We start from the raw sequence: 12,017 nt of genomic DNA, 5'->3' as shown, positions 1-12,017 counted from the left end.
GTTGACAGTCAAGAGAGCTGGTCATTTGGAGACCAAATTGGTCTGAGATGCGGAATTTATTAGGATAAATGAGACGATGTAACCCAATGACTCTCCTCCTTTGAGTCGGTCCTCAGTCTCTCTGTCTGTCAACCAGAGATAATAATAATGTTGGTATTTGTTAAGCGCTTACTATGTGCAGAGCACTGTTCTAAAGTGCTGGGGTAGATACAGGGTCCTCAGGTTGTCCCACGTAGGCTCACAGTTAATCCCCATTTTCCAGATGAGGTCATTGAGGCCCAGAGAAGTGAAGTGACTCGCCCACAGTCACCCAGCTGCCAAGTGGCAGAGCCGGGATTCGAACCCATGACCTCTGACTCCCAAGCCCGGGCTCTTTCCACTGAGCCACGCTGCTTTCATATTGGCCCGCATGGGTTTATGGCAGAGTTTATCACAGTCGACGTCGAGCCCAATGAGCAGAGGGAAAGACCTTGAAAAACCTCAGGGTGCGAAGAACGATCGTTATTAAGCCATCCTGGCTAATTTCCCACCTTCAATCTTCCCCAATCCGTCCTCATTCTCTGATTACGGATCGTTCAGCAGATGCTTTGTACTCTATTTTTTTCCTTCCTCCATCAGTGGTGGTTTTCCTCTGAGCCCCAAATGGAAGGCAGTTCTGAGGCAGGTCACGGCCGAGCTATTTAGAAGGCGACAGCCTCATTTTTCACCCGAAAGGCGACTGGAGAATTTTTGAGCTGGGTTAGAAAAACAAGCCTCAAGCTTCCTCAAAGGAGGTGTCCTTCCTCGTTCCACTCCTCCCCCTCCCCTGGCAATTTCACTAGGATGGCCTAGTGGCTAAGAGCCGGGGCCTGGGAGTCAGAAGGACCTGGGTTCCAATCCCAGCTCCGCTATTTGTCTGCCGGGTGACCTTGGGCAAGTCACTTTGCTTCTCTGGGCCTCGGTGACCTCGTCTGCAAAATGGGGATTCAGACCGTGAGTCCCGGGTAGGACGTGGGCTGTGTCCCACCTGATTAGCTTGTATCGACCCCAACGCTTTGTACAATGCCCGGCACATAGCAAGCGCTTAATAAATACCATTTTTATAAAAAAGCGACAGAGCTAGGATTAGAACCCAGGTCCTTCTGACTCCCAGGCCCGTTCACTAGGCGACACTGCTTCTCATCAGGACCGCGTGAAAATGAGGATTAAGACTGTGGGCCCCTTGTGGGATGTGGACTGTTGTCCAGCCTGATTAGCTTGTATCTACCCCAGCGCTTCGTCCAGTGCCTGGCACATAGTAAGCGCTTATCAAATGGCGTATAAAAAAGATTACGGCAGGACTGAATGAATTCTGATTTCCCCAGTTAATTCCCAAGTTGCTTGAACCCATCCTCCATCTCTAGCAGATGGAGCTGAGAAGCAGCGTGGCTCAGTGGAAAGAGCCCGGGCTTGGGAGTCAGAGGTCATGGGTTCGAATCCCCGCTCTGCCACCTGGCAGCTGTGTGACTGTGGGCAAGTCACTTCACTTCTCTGTGCCTCAGTTACCTCATCTGGAAAATGGGCATTAACTGTGAGCCCCACGGGGGACAACCTGATTACCCTGTATCTACCCCCAGGGCTTAGAACAGTGCTCTGCACATAGTAAGCGCTTAACAGATACCAACATTATTATTAGCACGTACGTATTTATCGACATCCATTCTCGGCACTTGTGAACGCGTGTCTATTCGACGGTTTATTCCGACTTTATTCTGATTACTCTCTTTGTCCATATTTTTGGGCTTGGGTCCTCCGTTAGAAGCGACACAATCAGTCAATCCTATTTATCGAGCGCATACTGTAATAAGCGCTTGAGAGGACGACAGAAAAATATAATAGCCACATTCCCTCCCCACAGCGAGCAAGTGACGCTTCTTTGCGTTCTACTTTCCCCAGTGCTACGCTCCCACTGGAGCTCGGCAATTGCAATTAAGGCTATCGATCGATCAATCAGGGGTATTTATCGAGTGCTTACTGCGTGCTGATCGCTGTTCTAAGCGCTTGAGAAAGTACGGTACGAAAGAGTTGGCGGACACATTCCCTGCCCACGGTGGGTTTACAATCAGCGGTATTTATGGAGTATTTATGGTGAGCAGATGTCTGTCCACTAGTAATAATAATAATCAATTCATTCAATCGTATTTATTGAGCACTTACTGCGGGCAGAGCACTGTACTGAGCGCTTGGGTAAATACAATACAACAATAAACAGTGACATTCCCTGCCCACAACGGGCTCACGGTCTAGAAATCATAATTGCGGTACTTGTTAAGTGCTTACTATGTGCCAGGCTCTGTTCTAAGCGCCGGAGTAGATTCAAGACACAGTCCCTGACCCAGGCGGGGTTCCCGGTCTTCATCCCCATTTTACAGATGAGGGAACTGAGGCCCAGAGAGGCGACTACCGATTACCACCACTGACATCATTTTAACGATGTCCCTACGTTGAAGGTTGGGAAAGGCTGTGGATGCCCTGATCCTTTAGATTTTTAGATTCAGAGATGTAGAGAAGCCGCGTGGCTTAGGGGAAAGAGCCCGGGCTCGGGACTCAGAGGTCACGGGTTCTAATCCCACCTCCGTCACGTGTCAGCTGTGTGACTTTGGGCCAGTCACTTCACTTCTCTGGGCCTCAGTGACCTCATCTGTAAAATGGAGATGAAGACTGTGAGCCTCACGTGGGACAACCTGATTACCTTGTATCTACCCCAGCGCTTAGAACAGTGCTTGGCACTTGTGTATATTTGCGCATATTTATAATTCTATTTATTTTATTAATGATGTGTACGTATCTAATTCTATTTATCCATTTTGATGCTATTGATGCCTGCCTACTTGTTTTGTTGTCTGTCTCCTCCTTCTAGACTGCGAGCCCGTTGTAGGGTCGGGATCATCTCTATCTGGTGCCGAATCGTACTTGCCAAGCGATTAGTACGGTGCTCTGCACGCAGTAAGCGCTCAATAAATATGATTGAATGAATGAATGAACATAGTAAGCACTTAACGAACACCATCATTATTATTATTATTTTTCCATACCTCCACGACGTTTCAAGCGTTCCTCGGGCTTTCACAGTCAAGCATGAAATGATTCTAGGCCGTGAGCCCGTTGTTGGGTAGGGATGGTCTCTATTTGTTGCCAAATTGTACTCCCCATGCGCTTAGTACAGTGCTCTGCACATGGTAAGCGCTCATTAAATCCGACTGAATGAATGAAATGATTTCAGTTCCTCTACTGGGGAAAGGTTGATTGGATCCAGTGGCTCTCCCTGCTCATCCCTGCTCTGCCACTTGTGAGCTGTGTGACTGTGGGCAAGTCACTGAACTTCTCTGTGCCTCAGTTCCCTCATCTGTAAAATGGGGATTAAAACTGTAAGCCTCATGTGGGACAACCTGATTCCCCTGTATCTACTCCAGCGCTTAGAACAGTGCTCTGCACATAGTAAGCGCTTAACAAATACGACATCGTTAGTATTATGTTTCCATTTTCCCGTCCGATTCCCCAGAGATAAATAACTCGAATAAAACGAAAACTCTGATGGCCCTGCAGAGAGAAAAAATCCATTTTGAAGATTCATTCGGTCGGATTTATTGAGCGCTTACTGTGTGCAGAGCACTGTACGAAGTGCTTGGAAAGTAGTAGAGTAGCTTGAAGATTATCACTAGTCCAAGAGGCCTTTCTCACATCAAGCCCTCATGGAGAAGCAGCGTAGCTCAGTGGAAAGAGCCCGGGCTTGGGAGTCAGAGGTCATGGGTTCGAATCCCGGCTCTGCCACTTGGCAGCTGGGTGACTGTGGGCAAGTCACTTCGCTTCTCTGGGCCTCAGTGACCTCATCTGTTAAATGGGGATGAAGACTGTGAGCCTCACGTGGGACAACCTGAGGACCCTGTATCTACCCCAGCACTTAGAACAGTGCTCTGCACGTAGTAAGCGCTTAACAAATACCAATATCGTTATTATTATTATTATTTCCCTCCTTGGATCTCTCCCTTGAAGCAATTGATCATCATCCCACCCTCTAGCACTGAATGGGCAGATCTGTAATTTATTTTAATGTCTTTCTCTCCCTCTAGACCGTAAGCCCTTGGCGGGCAGGGAACTCTGTTGTACGGTGTAGGGGACAGAGCCTTGGAGTCAGGAGGTCACGGGTTCTAATCCCGGCTCCGCCACTTGCCTGCTGTGTGACCCTGGGCCCGTCGCTTCACTTCTCTGGGCCTCGGTTCCCTCACCTGTCAAATGGGGATGGAGACCGGGAGCCCCACGTAGGACAGGGGACTGGGTCCGACCCGATTTGCTCGCATCCACCCCAGCGCTTAGGACGGTGCCCGGCACGTAGTAAGCGCTGAGCAAACAGCCCAGTTATCATTACTCTCCCGAGCTAGGAAAGACTGGGGATTTTTCTTGTGCGACGCAATCGGAGTTTTTCTTTGATTCAAGTCACTCTGGGAGAGTTACTCGTCTCGGAGAAAACGGAAGGAAAAATGGAAGCGTAAGCAGGGGGAGCCACTGTCCAAACAGCATCCGGTCAACCTTCCCCCTGGAGAGGAATTGAAAGCAGCTCATGCTCGACTGCGAAAGCCCCAGAGACGCTTGAAAGGTTGTGGGTAAGTACGGAAAAATCAAAGGATCAGGGAATCCACAACCTTTCCTAACCTTCGATGGAAGGGAAGAAATATTCTTTCTTTTTTATTTTATCCTACGGTATTTTTTAAGTGCTTTCCTCTGCTTTTTTTTAATGGTACTTGGTATGTGCTTACTCTTCATCCCGGCTCCGCCACTTGTCTGCTGTGTGACCCTGGGCAAGTCGCTTCACTTCTCTGGGCCTCAGTTCCCTCATCTGTAAAATGGGGATGAAGACTGTGAGCCCACGTGGGACAACCCGATGACCTCTTATCTACCCCAGAGTTTAGAAAAGTGCTTGGCACATAGTAAGCGCTCAGGAAAGACCATCGTTAATTAATTATTAAGGGACACATTCGTGCATTCATTCGATAGTATTTATTGAGCGCTTACTATGTGCAGAGCACTGTACTAAGCGCTTGGAATGGACAATTCGGCAACAGATAGAGACCGTCCCTGCCCAACAACGGGCTCACACAACAACCCAAGCACAGTAGGATTTGAAGAACCCTACTTTCGAAGGAGATATTTTGGATGATGACGATGAGGGTGATTATTATTATAATAGTCCCGCTGTTTTTAAAGCCCTTTTATGCAAGACACTGTGCTAAGCACCGTGGGGTTGCTATAAAATAATCAGATCGAACCCAGTCCGGGTCTCATAATCTAGCCTAATCAGAATCCAGACCGTAAACTCTTTGTGGGCAGGGAATGTGTCTTTTTATTGTTGTGCTGTCCTCTCCCAAGCAGTACAGTGCTCTGCACACGGTATGCGCTCAATCAATACGATTGAGTGAATAATTTTGAGAAGCAACTTGCCCATGGTCATACAGTAGGATTAGAACCCAGTGCACCTGACATCCCTGGAATTACCTATAATTCAAGTTTAAAACTACCTTTCCTGAAATTAACCTCCATGGGCCGGCGGGGGCGAATGGCGGGGGAGACCGTGAGCCCGTCATTGGGCAGGGACGGTCTCTGTGGTCGAATCGTCCATTCCAAGCGCTTAGTCCAGTGCTCTGCACATAGTAAGCGCTCAATAAATACGATTGAATGAATGAATCATCTTATAAAGACAAATCTCAGGATACAAAACAGCTTCTCTAAACCCCTTGGCTTGCGAGAGTGAAATGGAGTTGCGGAGATCTTGCACGGTTTGCAGCGACGATACATATCATCCTCATTCATCTCCCTGGGTCATGCGAAAGCAGACTGATTAATGGACGGGAAAGGCATTTTGCTCACTCTTAAAATCAACTTGAAATTTTGGGGAAATTTTTTAAAAAATCTTTCAAAGATGAATTTCCTGGACGTCCATAAATTTATTTACATGAGGTGAGAGCAGAAGGGAGAAGAGGCGGGTCATTCTTGTTTGTAAGACGGTCGAGTTTATCCCGGCTCTGCCACTCGTCTGCTGTGTGACCTTGGGGAAGTCACTTCACTTCTCTGGGCCTCATCTGGAAAATGGGGATTGAGACTGGAAGCCCTACCTGGGACGGGGACGGTAACCAACTCGATTTGCTTGCATCCGCCCCAGCGTTTAGTACAGTGCCTGGCACAGTAGTAAGCGCTCGACAGATGCCGTCATCTTCCTTAAAGAAAATCCAACAGGTTTCTCCATGAGCCGGTTCCCGGACACGTTCCGGGGATTTCCGTCCAGTCGAACCGAAACGATCCGGATACGATTTCTTTCCATCACCAGAAAACTCAGCTGCACTTACAGATCCCAAATATTGAACTGGTGAGGTAAATACGATTGATCGGTTGTACCGTTGTGTCGTGTTGTTGTGTTGTCCTCTCCCAAACGCTTAGAACAGTGCTCTGCACACAATAAGCGCTCAATGAATACGATCAATTGTGTTGTGTTGTTGTGTTGTCCTCTCTCAAGCGCTTAGGCAGTGCTCTGCCACAATAAGCGTTCAATAAATACGATTGATCGATTGTGTTGTGTTGTGTGTTGTCCTCTCCCAAGCGCTTAGTACAGTGCTCTGTACACAATAAGCACTCAGTAAATATGATTTAGCAATTGTGTTGTGTTGTTGTGTTGTCCTCTTCCAACTGCATAGTACAGTGCCCTGCACACAATGAGCACTCGATAAATACGATTCATCGATTGTGTTGTGTTGTCCTCTCCCAAGAGCTTAGGACAGTGCTCTGCACACGAAAAGCACTCAATAAATACGATTGATCGATTGTGTCGTGCCGTTGTGTTGTCCTCTCCCAAGTGCTTAGGATAGTGCTCTGCACACAGTAAGCGCTCAATGAATACGATTGATCAATTGTGTCGTGTTGTCGTGTCGTCCTCTCCCAACCTCTAAGTTCAGTGCTCTGTACACAGCAAGCAAGCGCTCAGTAAATACGCATGATCGATCGGTGTGTCAGATATTGTAATGCTGAACTCTCCCGAGCGCCTAATACAGTCCTCTCTACACAGTAAGCGCTCAATAAGGACGATTGTTGGATTGGGTAGATGGGAGCGAACGAGGGCCCGGCGGCTACAGCCCGGGCTTGGGAGCCGGAAGGTCGTGGGTTCTAATCCCGGTTCCGCCTCCTGTCTGCCGGGTGACCTTGGGCAAGTGGGCTTCACCTCTCTGGGCCTCAGTGACCTCACCTGGAAGATGGGGATGAAGAAGGTGAGTCCCACATGGGACCACAGGCCACGTCCTCACGTTCATTCGCTTAACAGTATCCACTGAGCGCTTAACTGTGTGGAAGCAGCGTGGCTCAGTGGAAAGAGCACGGCGGTCATGGGTTCGAATCCAGACCCCCCCCCCCTTGTCAGCTGGGGGATTTAGGGCAAGTCACTTCACTCCTCTGGGCCTCAGGGACCTCATCTGGAAAATGGGGACGAAGACCGGGAGCCCCACCGGGGACAACCCGATCACCTTGTATCCCCTCCAGCGCTTAGAACAGTGCTTGGCACATAGTAAGCGCTTAACACCATCATCATCCTCGTTATTATTATTTTAAGGACTTGCATAACACACATGTGGTGGAATCAGGATTAGAACCTAGGTCTTTCTGACTCTCAGCCCCGTGCTCCCTAGATAATAATAATGTCGGTATCCGTTAAGCGCTTACTATGTGCAGAGCACTGTTCTAAACGCTGCGGGGGGATACAAGGTGATCGGGTTGTCCCGCGTGGGGCTCACGGTCTTCATCCCCATTGGACAGATGAGGGAACCGAGGCCCAGGGAAGTGAAGTGACTTCTCCGGGGTCACACAGCGGACGAGTGAAGGAGGCCGGATCACCACCCGCGACCTCTGACTCCCAAGCCCGGGCTCTTGCCACTGAACCCCGCTGCTTCTCGTGCGCTCGGTACAGCGCTCCGCACACAGGAAGCGCTCAATCGATACCACCGATCGATTAATTGGGAATAAATAAGTGAGGGTGGATTTGTGTGGCTGTGGAGCGAGCGTGTAGTTGGGGGGGGGGTGTATAGCAGTGTGTCTGTGTGGTGCATGCGCGTGTGTGACTGGGTGTGTAGCAGGGTGTCTGGGAGGAATGCATTTATTCGGTCGAACGTATTGAGCGCCTCCGGCGTGCAGAGCGCCGGGCTGAGCGCTTGGGAGAGGACAACGCGACAACAGACAGACACGTTCGCAGCCCCCCAAAGAGATGCTTTGTGGACGGGTTAATATGCGGGTGTGTGTAACCGATGTGGGGGGGGGGGGAGGTGGGTGTGTAGCCATGTGTGTGTGTGTGTGAGAGAGAGGTGATGGGCTGTGAGGTGTGTGGGTAGCTGGGGGTGTGCAGTCGTGGGGGTTTGACAGGTGATGGGGAGTGGTGGGTGCGTAGTCGTGGCGGGGGGGGAGGTGATGGGGTGTGGTGGGGTGTAGCTGTGGGTGTAACTGTGTGTGAGAGGTGATGGAGGGTGGTTGGTGTGTGGTCGTGTGGGTGTCGCTGTGTGTCTGTAATAATAATAGTAATGTTGGTATTTGTTAAGCGCTTACTATGTGCAGAGCACCGTTCTGAGCGCTGGGGTAGATACAAGGGAATCAGGTTGTCCCACGTGGGGCTCACAGTCTTAATCCCCATTTTACAGACGAGGGAACTGAGGCACAGAGAAGTTAAGTGACTCGCCCACAGTCACACAGCCGACAAGTGGCAGAGCCGGGATTCGAACCCAGGACCTCTGACTCCAAAGCCCGTGCTCTTTCCACTGAGCCATGCTGCTTCTCTAAGCATGTGTGTCACCTGTCTGTGACAGGTGATGGGGCGTGGAGGGTGTGTAGCTGTGGGGGTGGGGGTGATGGGGTGTCGTGTATGTAGCTCTGTGTGTGTGTGTGAAGGGGTGGGATGTTGGGGAGGGGGGGTTGTAGCTTTTGGGGGGGAGGTGATGGGGTGGGGTGTGTGTAGCTCTGTGTGTGTGTGTGAAGGGGTGGGATGTGGGGGGGGTAGCTTTGGGGGGGGGAGGTGATGGGGTGGGGTGTGTGTAGCTCTGTGTGTGTGTGTGAAGGGGTGGGATGTGGGGGGGGTAGCTTTGGGGGGGGGGTGATGGGGGGGTGTGTGTGTGTCGCTGTGAGTGTTAGAGGTTGTGGTGTGTGTGCAGCTGGGGGGGGGGGGTGCGTAGCTGTGCGTGTAGGGGGGAGAGGTGATGGGCTGTGTCGTGTGTCGCCGTGTGTGTGCGCCAGGGGGTGGGGCCGGGGGGTGTGTAGCGGGGGGGGGCGGGGTTTGTGTCTGGGAGCGCCCCCCCGCCGCGCACACACACACACACACACACACGGACACAACGACACAGACCCACAGACACACCCCTCCCTCCCTCCCTCCCTCCCTCCCTCCCTCCCTCCATCCTTCCCTCCCTCCTTCCCTCCCTCCCTCCCTCGCTCCATCCTTCCCTCCATCCTTCCCTGCCGCGGCGCCTCCGCTCCCTCTGGCCTCCCCGGGAGGAAGGCCGGAGCCGCAGAGACCCCCGGAGGGAGCCCGCCCCCACGGCCGGCCAGACGGACCCCCCCGGGCCCCTCGGATGGCGGCCGGGGCCCCCCGACGCCCGCGGTGCCCGGGCTGCCCGCGCCCGGCCCTCGCCCCCGGCCGCCCGGGACCGGCCGCCGCCCTCGGGCCCGGGATGTAGGACCGACCCTCCGCCCCGCCCCGCCCCGCCCCGGGACCGCCCCCCCAAAGCCGTGCCCGGGGGAGGGCGGGACGGCCGGGGCGGGGGGCGTCCGGCCCGGCCCGGGCCCACCGTCGCGGTAAGTCCGGGGCTCCGGGGGTCGGGGGGCGAGGGGACGGGGGAAGAGAGGAGGGGGCTCCCCCGACCCCCCCCCCTCCGGCCCACCCGGACGGTGGGGGGGCTTCTCCATCCCTCCCCCGGGTCGCCGTCGGCTCCCGCCCCCGCCGGGGCTCCCACGCGTGGGACCGCCGCGGTGCATCCCCTTCCCCGCATCTCTCCCTAAGGAGGGTCTCCAAGGCAACGCTCCCCGTGGACCCCGGCCGGGAGCCCCCGGGGATGCGGTGCCTCTCCGCGCCGTCGACGGACGACCCCGCCGCGTGTCGAGCCCCGGGACGGTCCCGCCGGCCGCACGGTGCCCCCGTCCCGCCCTCGGCCGGGGCGCGACGGCGGGCGCTCGACGGGTACCGTCCCCCTGACCGCGGAGAGGCCTCCCCCTCCTCGTCCCGGAGAAAGGGCGGATTGGGGGGCCGGTGGGCGACCCGGGGCGTTCCGCTCCCCGTCGCCGACCGGCGGGTCGACGGGCGCGGGGAGCCCCCGGCCGGTCGGCGGCGCGTACGGCCGGTCCTCCGTCGGCGCGTCCCCGCGACCGAGATCCGCGCGTGGGGTCCTCCGGTCCGTCGGGGGGTGGGGGACGCGTGTCTCCCGGCGGCCCGGACCCGGTTCCGATCGAGTTACGTGGTGGACGTCGACGCCCCGACGCCGCTCCCCGCCGGGGCCCCCCGGGGTCTTCTCCCCCAGGCCGAGCCCGCCGGAGGAGCGGGATCGGCTTCTCCGGGAGACGGGGTCGCCGGGTCGCGGAGGGTGGGGGACCGGAGACCCTCCCGAGGGTGAAGGGCCGGCGGGCCGTGACGTCCCGGGGCGCGGCGTCGGGGCCGACGCCGACGATCCCGTCGTCCGGCCCGGCGGGCCCGGGGACCCCGGGAGGTAGCCGACGGCCAAAAATTAAAAGGTTCCCCCGGTTCGACCGGCGGCTCGGTAGGAAGAGGGGTCCGGGCTCTCCGGGGAACGGGTCGGATTTCGACTGGAAAGTTCCGAACCGCCCGAGGGTCCCCGGTGTGGCGGAGGAGCGGCGTGGCCCGGTGTCTGGAGGCCGGGCCTGGGAGTCGGAAGGTCATGGGTTCTAATCCCAGGCCCACCCCCTCGTCGGCCGTGTGACCTTGAGCGGGTCACCTGGCTGCTCGGGGGGGGGGGGGCGGGGCCTCCTCTGGAAAACGGGGATTGAGAGCGCGAGCCCCACGTGGGACGGGGATTGGGACCCACCTCGCTCGCTTGCCTCTTCCCCGGTGCTTGGCCCGTGGTGAGCCCTCGACCAGCACCGTTAATGTTGTTATTGTCTCTATCTGTTGCCGAATTGTCCGTTCCGAGCGCTTAGTCCACCGCTCTGCACATAGTAAGCGCTCAATAAATACTATCGAATGAATGAATATCGTGATTATTCGATTGCCAGCTTGTCATGTGGAGTCTTACGTAAGGCACCGAGAAATCTGATGGAGAGCGTCTGTCGAAATGGCATTTAGTCGTGAGCCCGTCGGTGGGCAGGGATGGTCTCTATCTGTTGCCCGGTTGTACCTTCCCAGCGCTTAGGACAGTGCTCTGCACATGGTAAGCGCTCCATAGATGCTATCGAATGAGTGAATTTAGTTGAGGGGAGAAAAGGATGGAACTGCATATTTCGGAGGCGCTTTTCCGGAGATCTTTTTTTCCCCCCATGGTATCCGCTAAGGGCTTACTCTGTGCCAGACGCTGCGCTGAGCGCCGGGGTAGACGCAGGTCGGGCCCGATCCCCGTCCCACGTGGGGCTCGGGGTCTCGACCCCCGTTTTCCGGATGAGGGAGGAGCGAAGCGACTCGCCGAGGTCACGCGGCGGACCCGCGGCGGAGCCGGAATTAGAACCCAGGTCCTTCCAACTCCCGGCCCCGGGCTCCACCCGCCAGGCCACGCTGCTTCTCTAGCCCGTTTAGTAACTGCGCTCTTTCGGGGGCGTCGTTCGTGCGGTCGTATTTACCGAGCGCTCCCTGGGCGCAGAGCGCTGGACCCGGCACCTGGGAAAGCACAAGGAGCAGCGTGGCCTGGTGGCTTGGGAGTCAGAGATCGTGGGTTCCGATCCCGCCGCCGCCACTCGTCTGCTGCGTGACCTCGGGCAAGTCACTTGGCTTCTCCGTGCCTCAGTGACCTCATCTGTAAAAAGGGGGGTGAAGACTGAGAGCC

The 12,017-nt window shown here is 55.1% G+C and overlaps 1 protein-coding gene across 1 annotated transcript in view; it reads left to right on the top strand.

Moving 5' to 3' along the window:
- Nucleotides 1-9,605: 9,605 nt before the first annotated feature.
- Nucleotides 9,606-12,017, top strand: part of KCNB2 (potassium voltage-gated channel subfamily B member 2) — a 100,049-nt gene continuing 97,637 nt past the window's right edge. The window contains 3 exon segments of the mRNA XM_039912523.1: nucleotides 9,606-9,706; nucleotides 10,034-10,210; nucleotides 10,548-10,733. Coding sequence (XP_039768457.1) covers nucleotides 9,606-9,706; nucleotides 10,034-10,210; nucleotides 10,548-10,733 — 464 coding nt within the window.

Source organism: Ornithorhynchus anatinus, chromosome 7 (assembly GCF_004115215.2).
Source record: "Ornithorhynchus anatinus isolate Pmale09 chromosome 7, mOrnAna1.pri.v4, whole genome shotgun sequence".
Lineage (NCBI taxonomy): Eukaryota > Metazoa > Chordata > Mammalia > Monotremata > Ornithorhynchidae > Ornithorhynchus > Ornithorhynchus anatinus.
The sequence above is the reverse complement of the archived record's forward strand: the minus strand, read 5'-3'. Positions and strand labels throughout refer to the sequence as shown.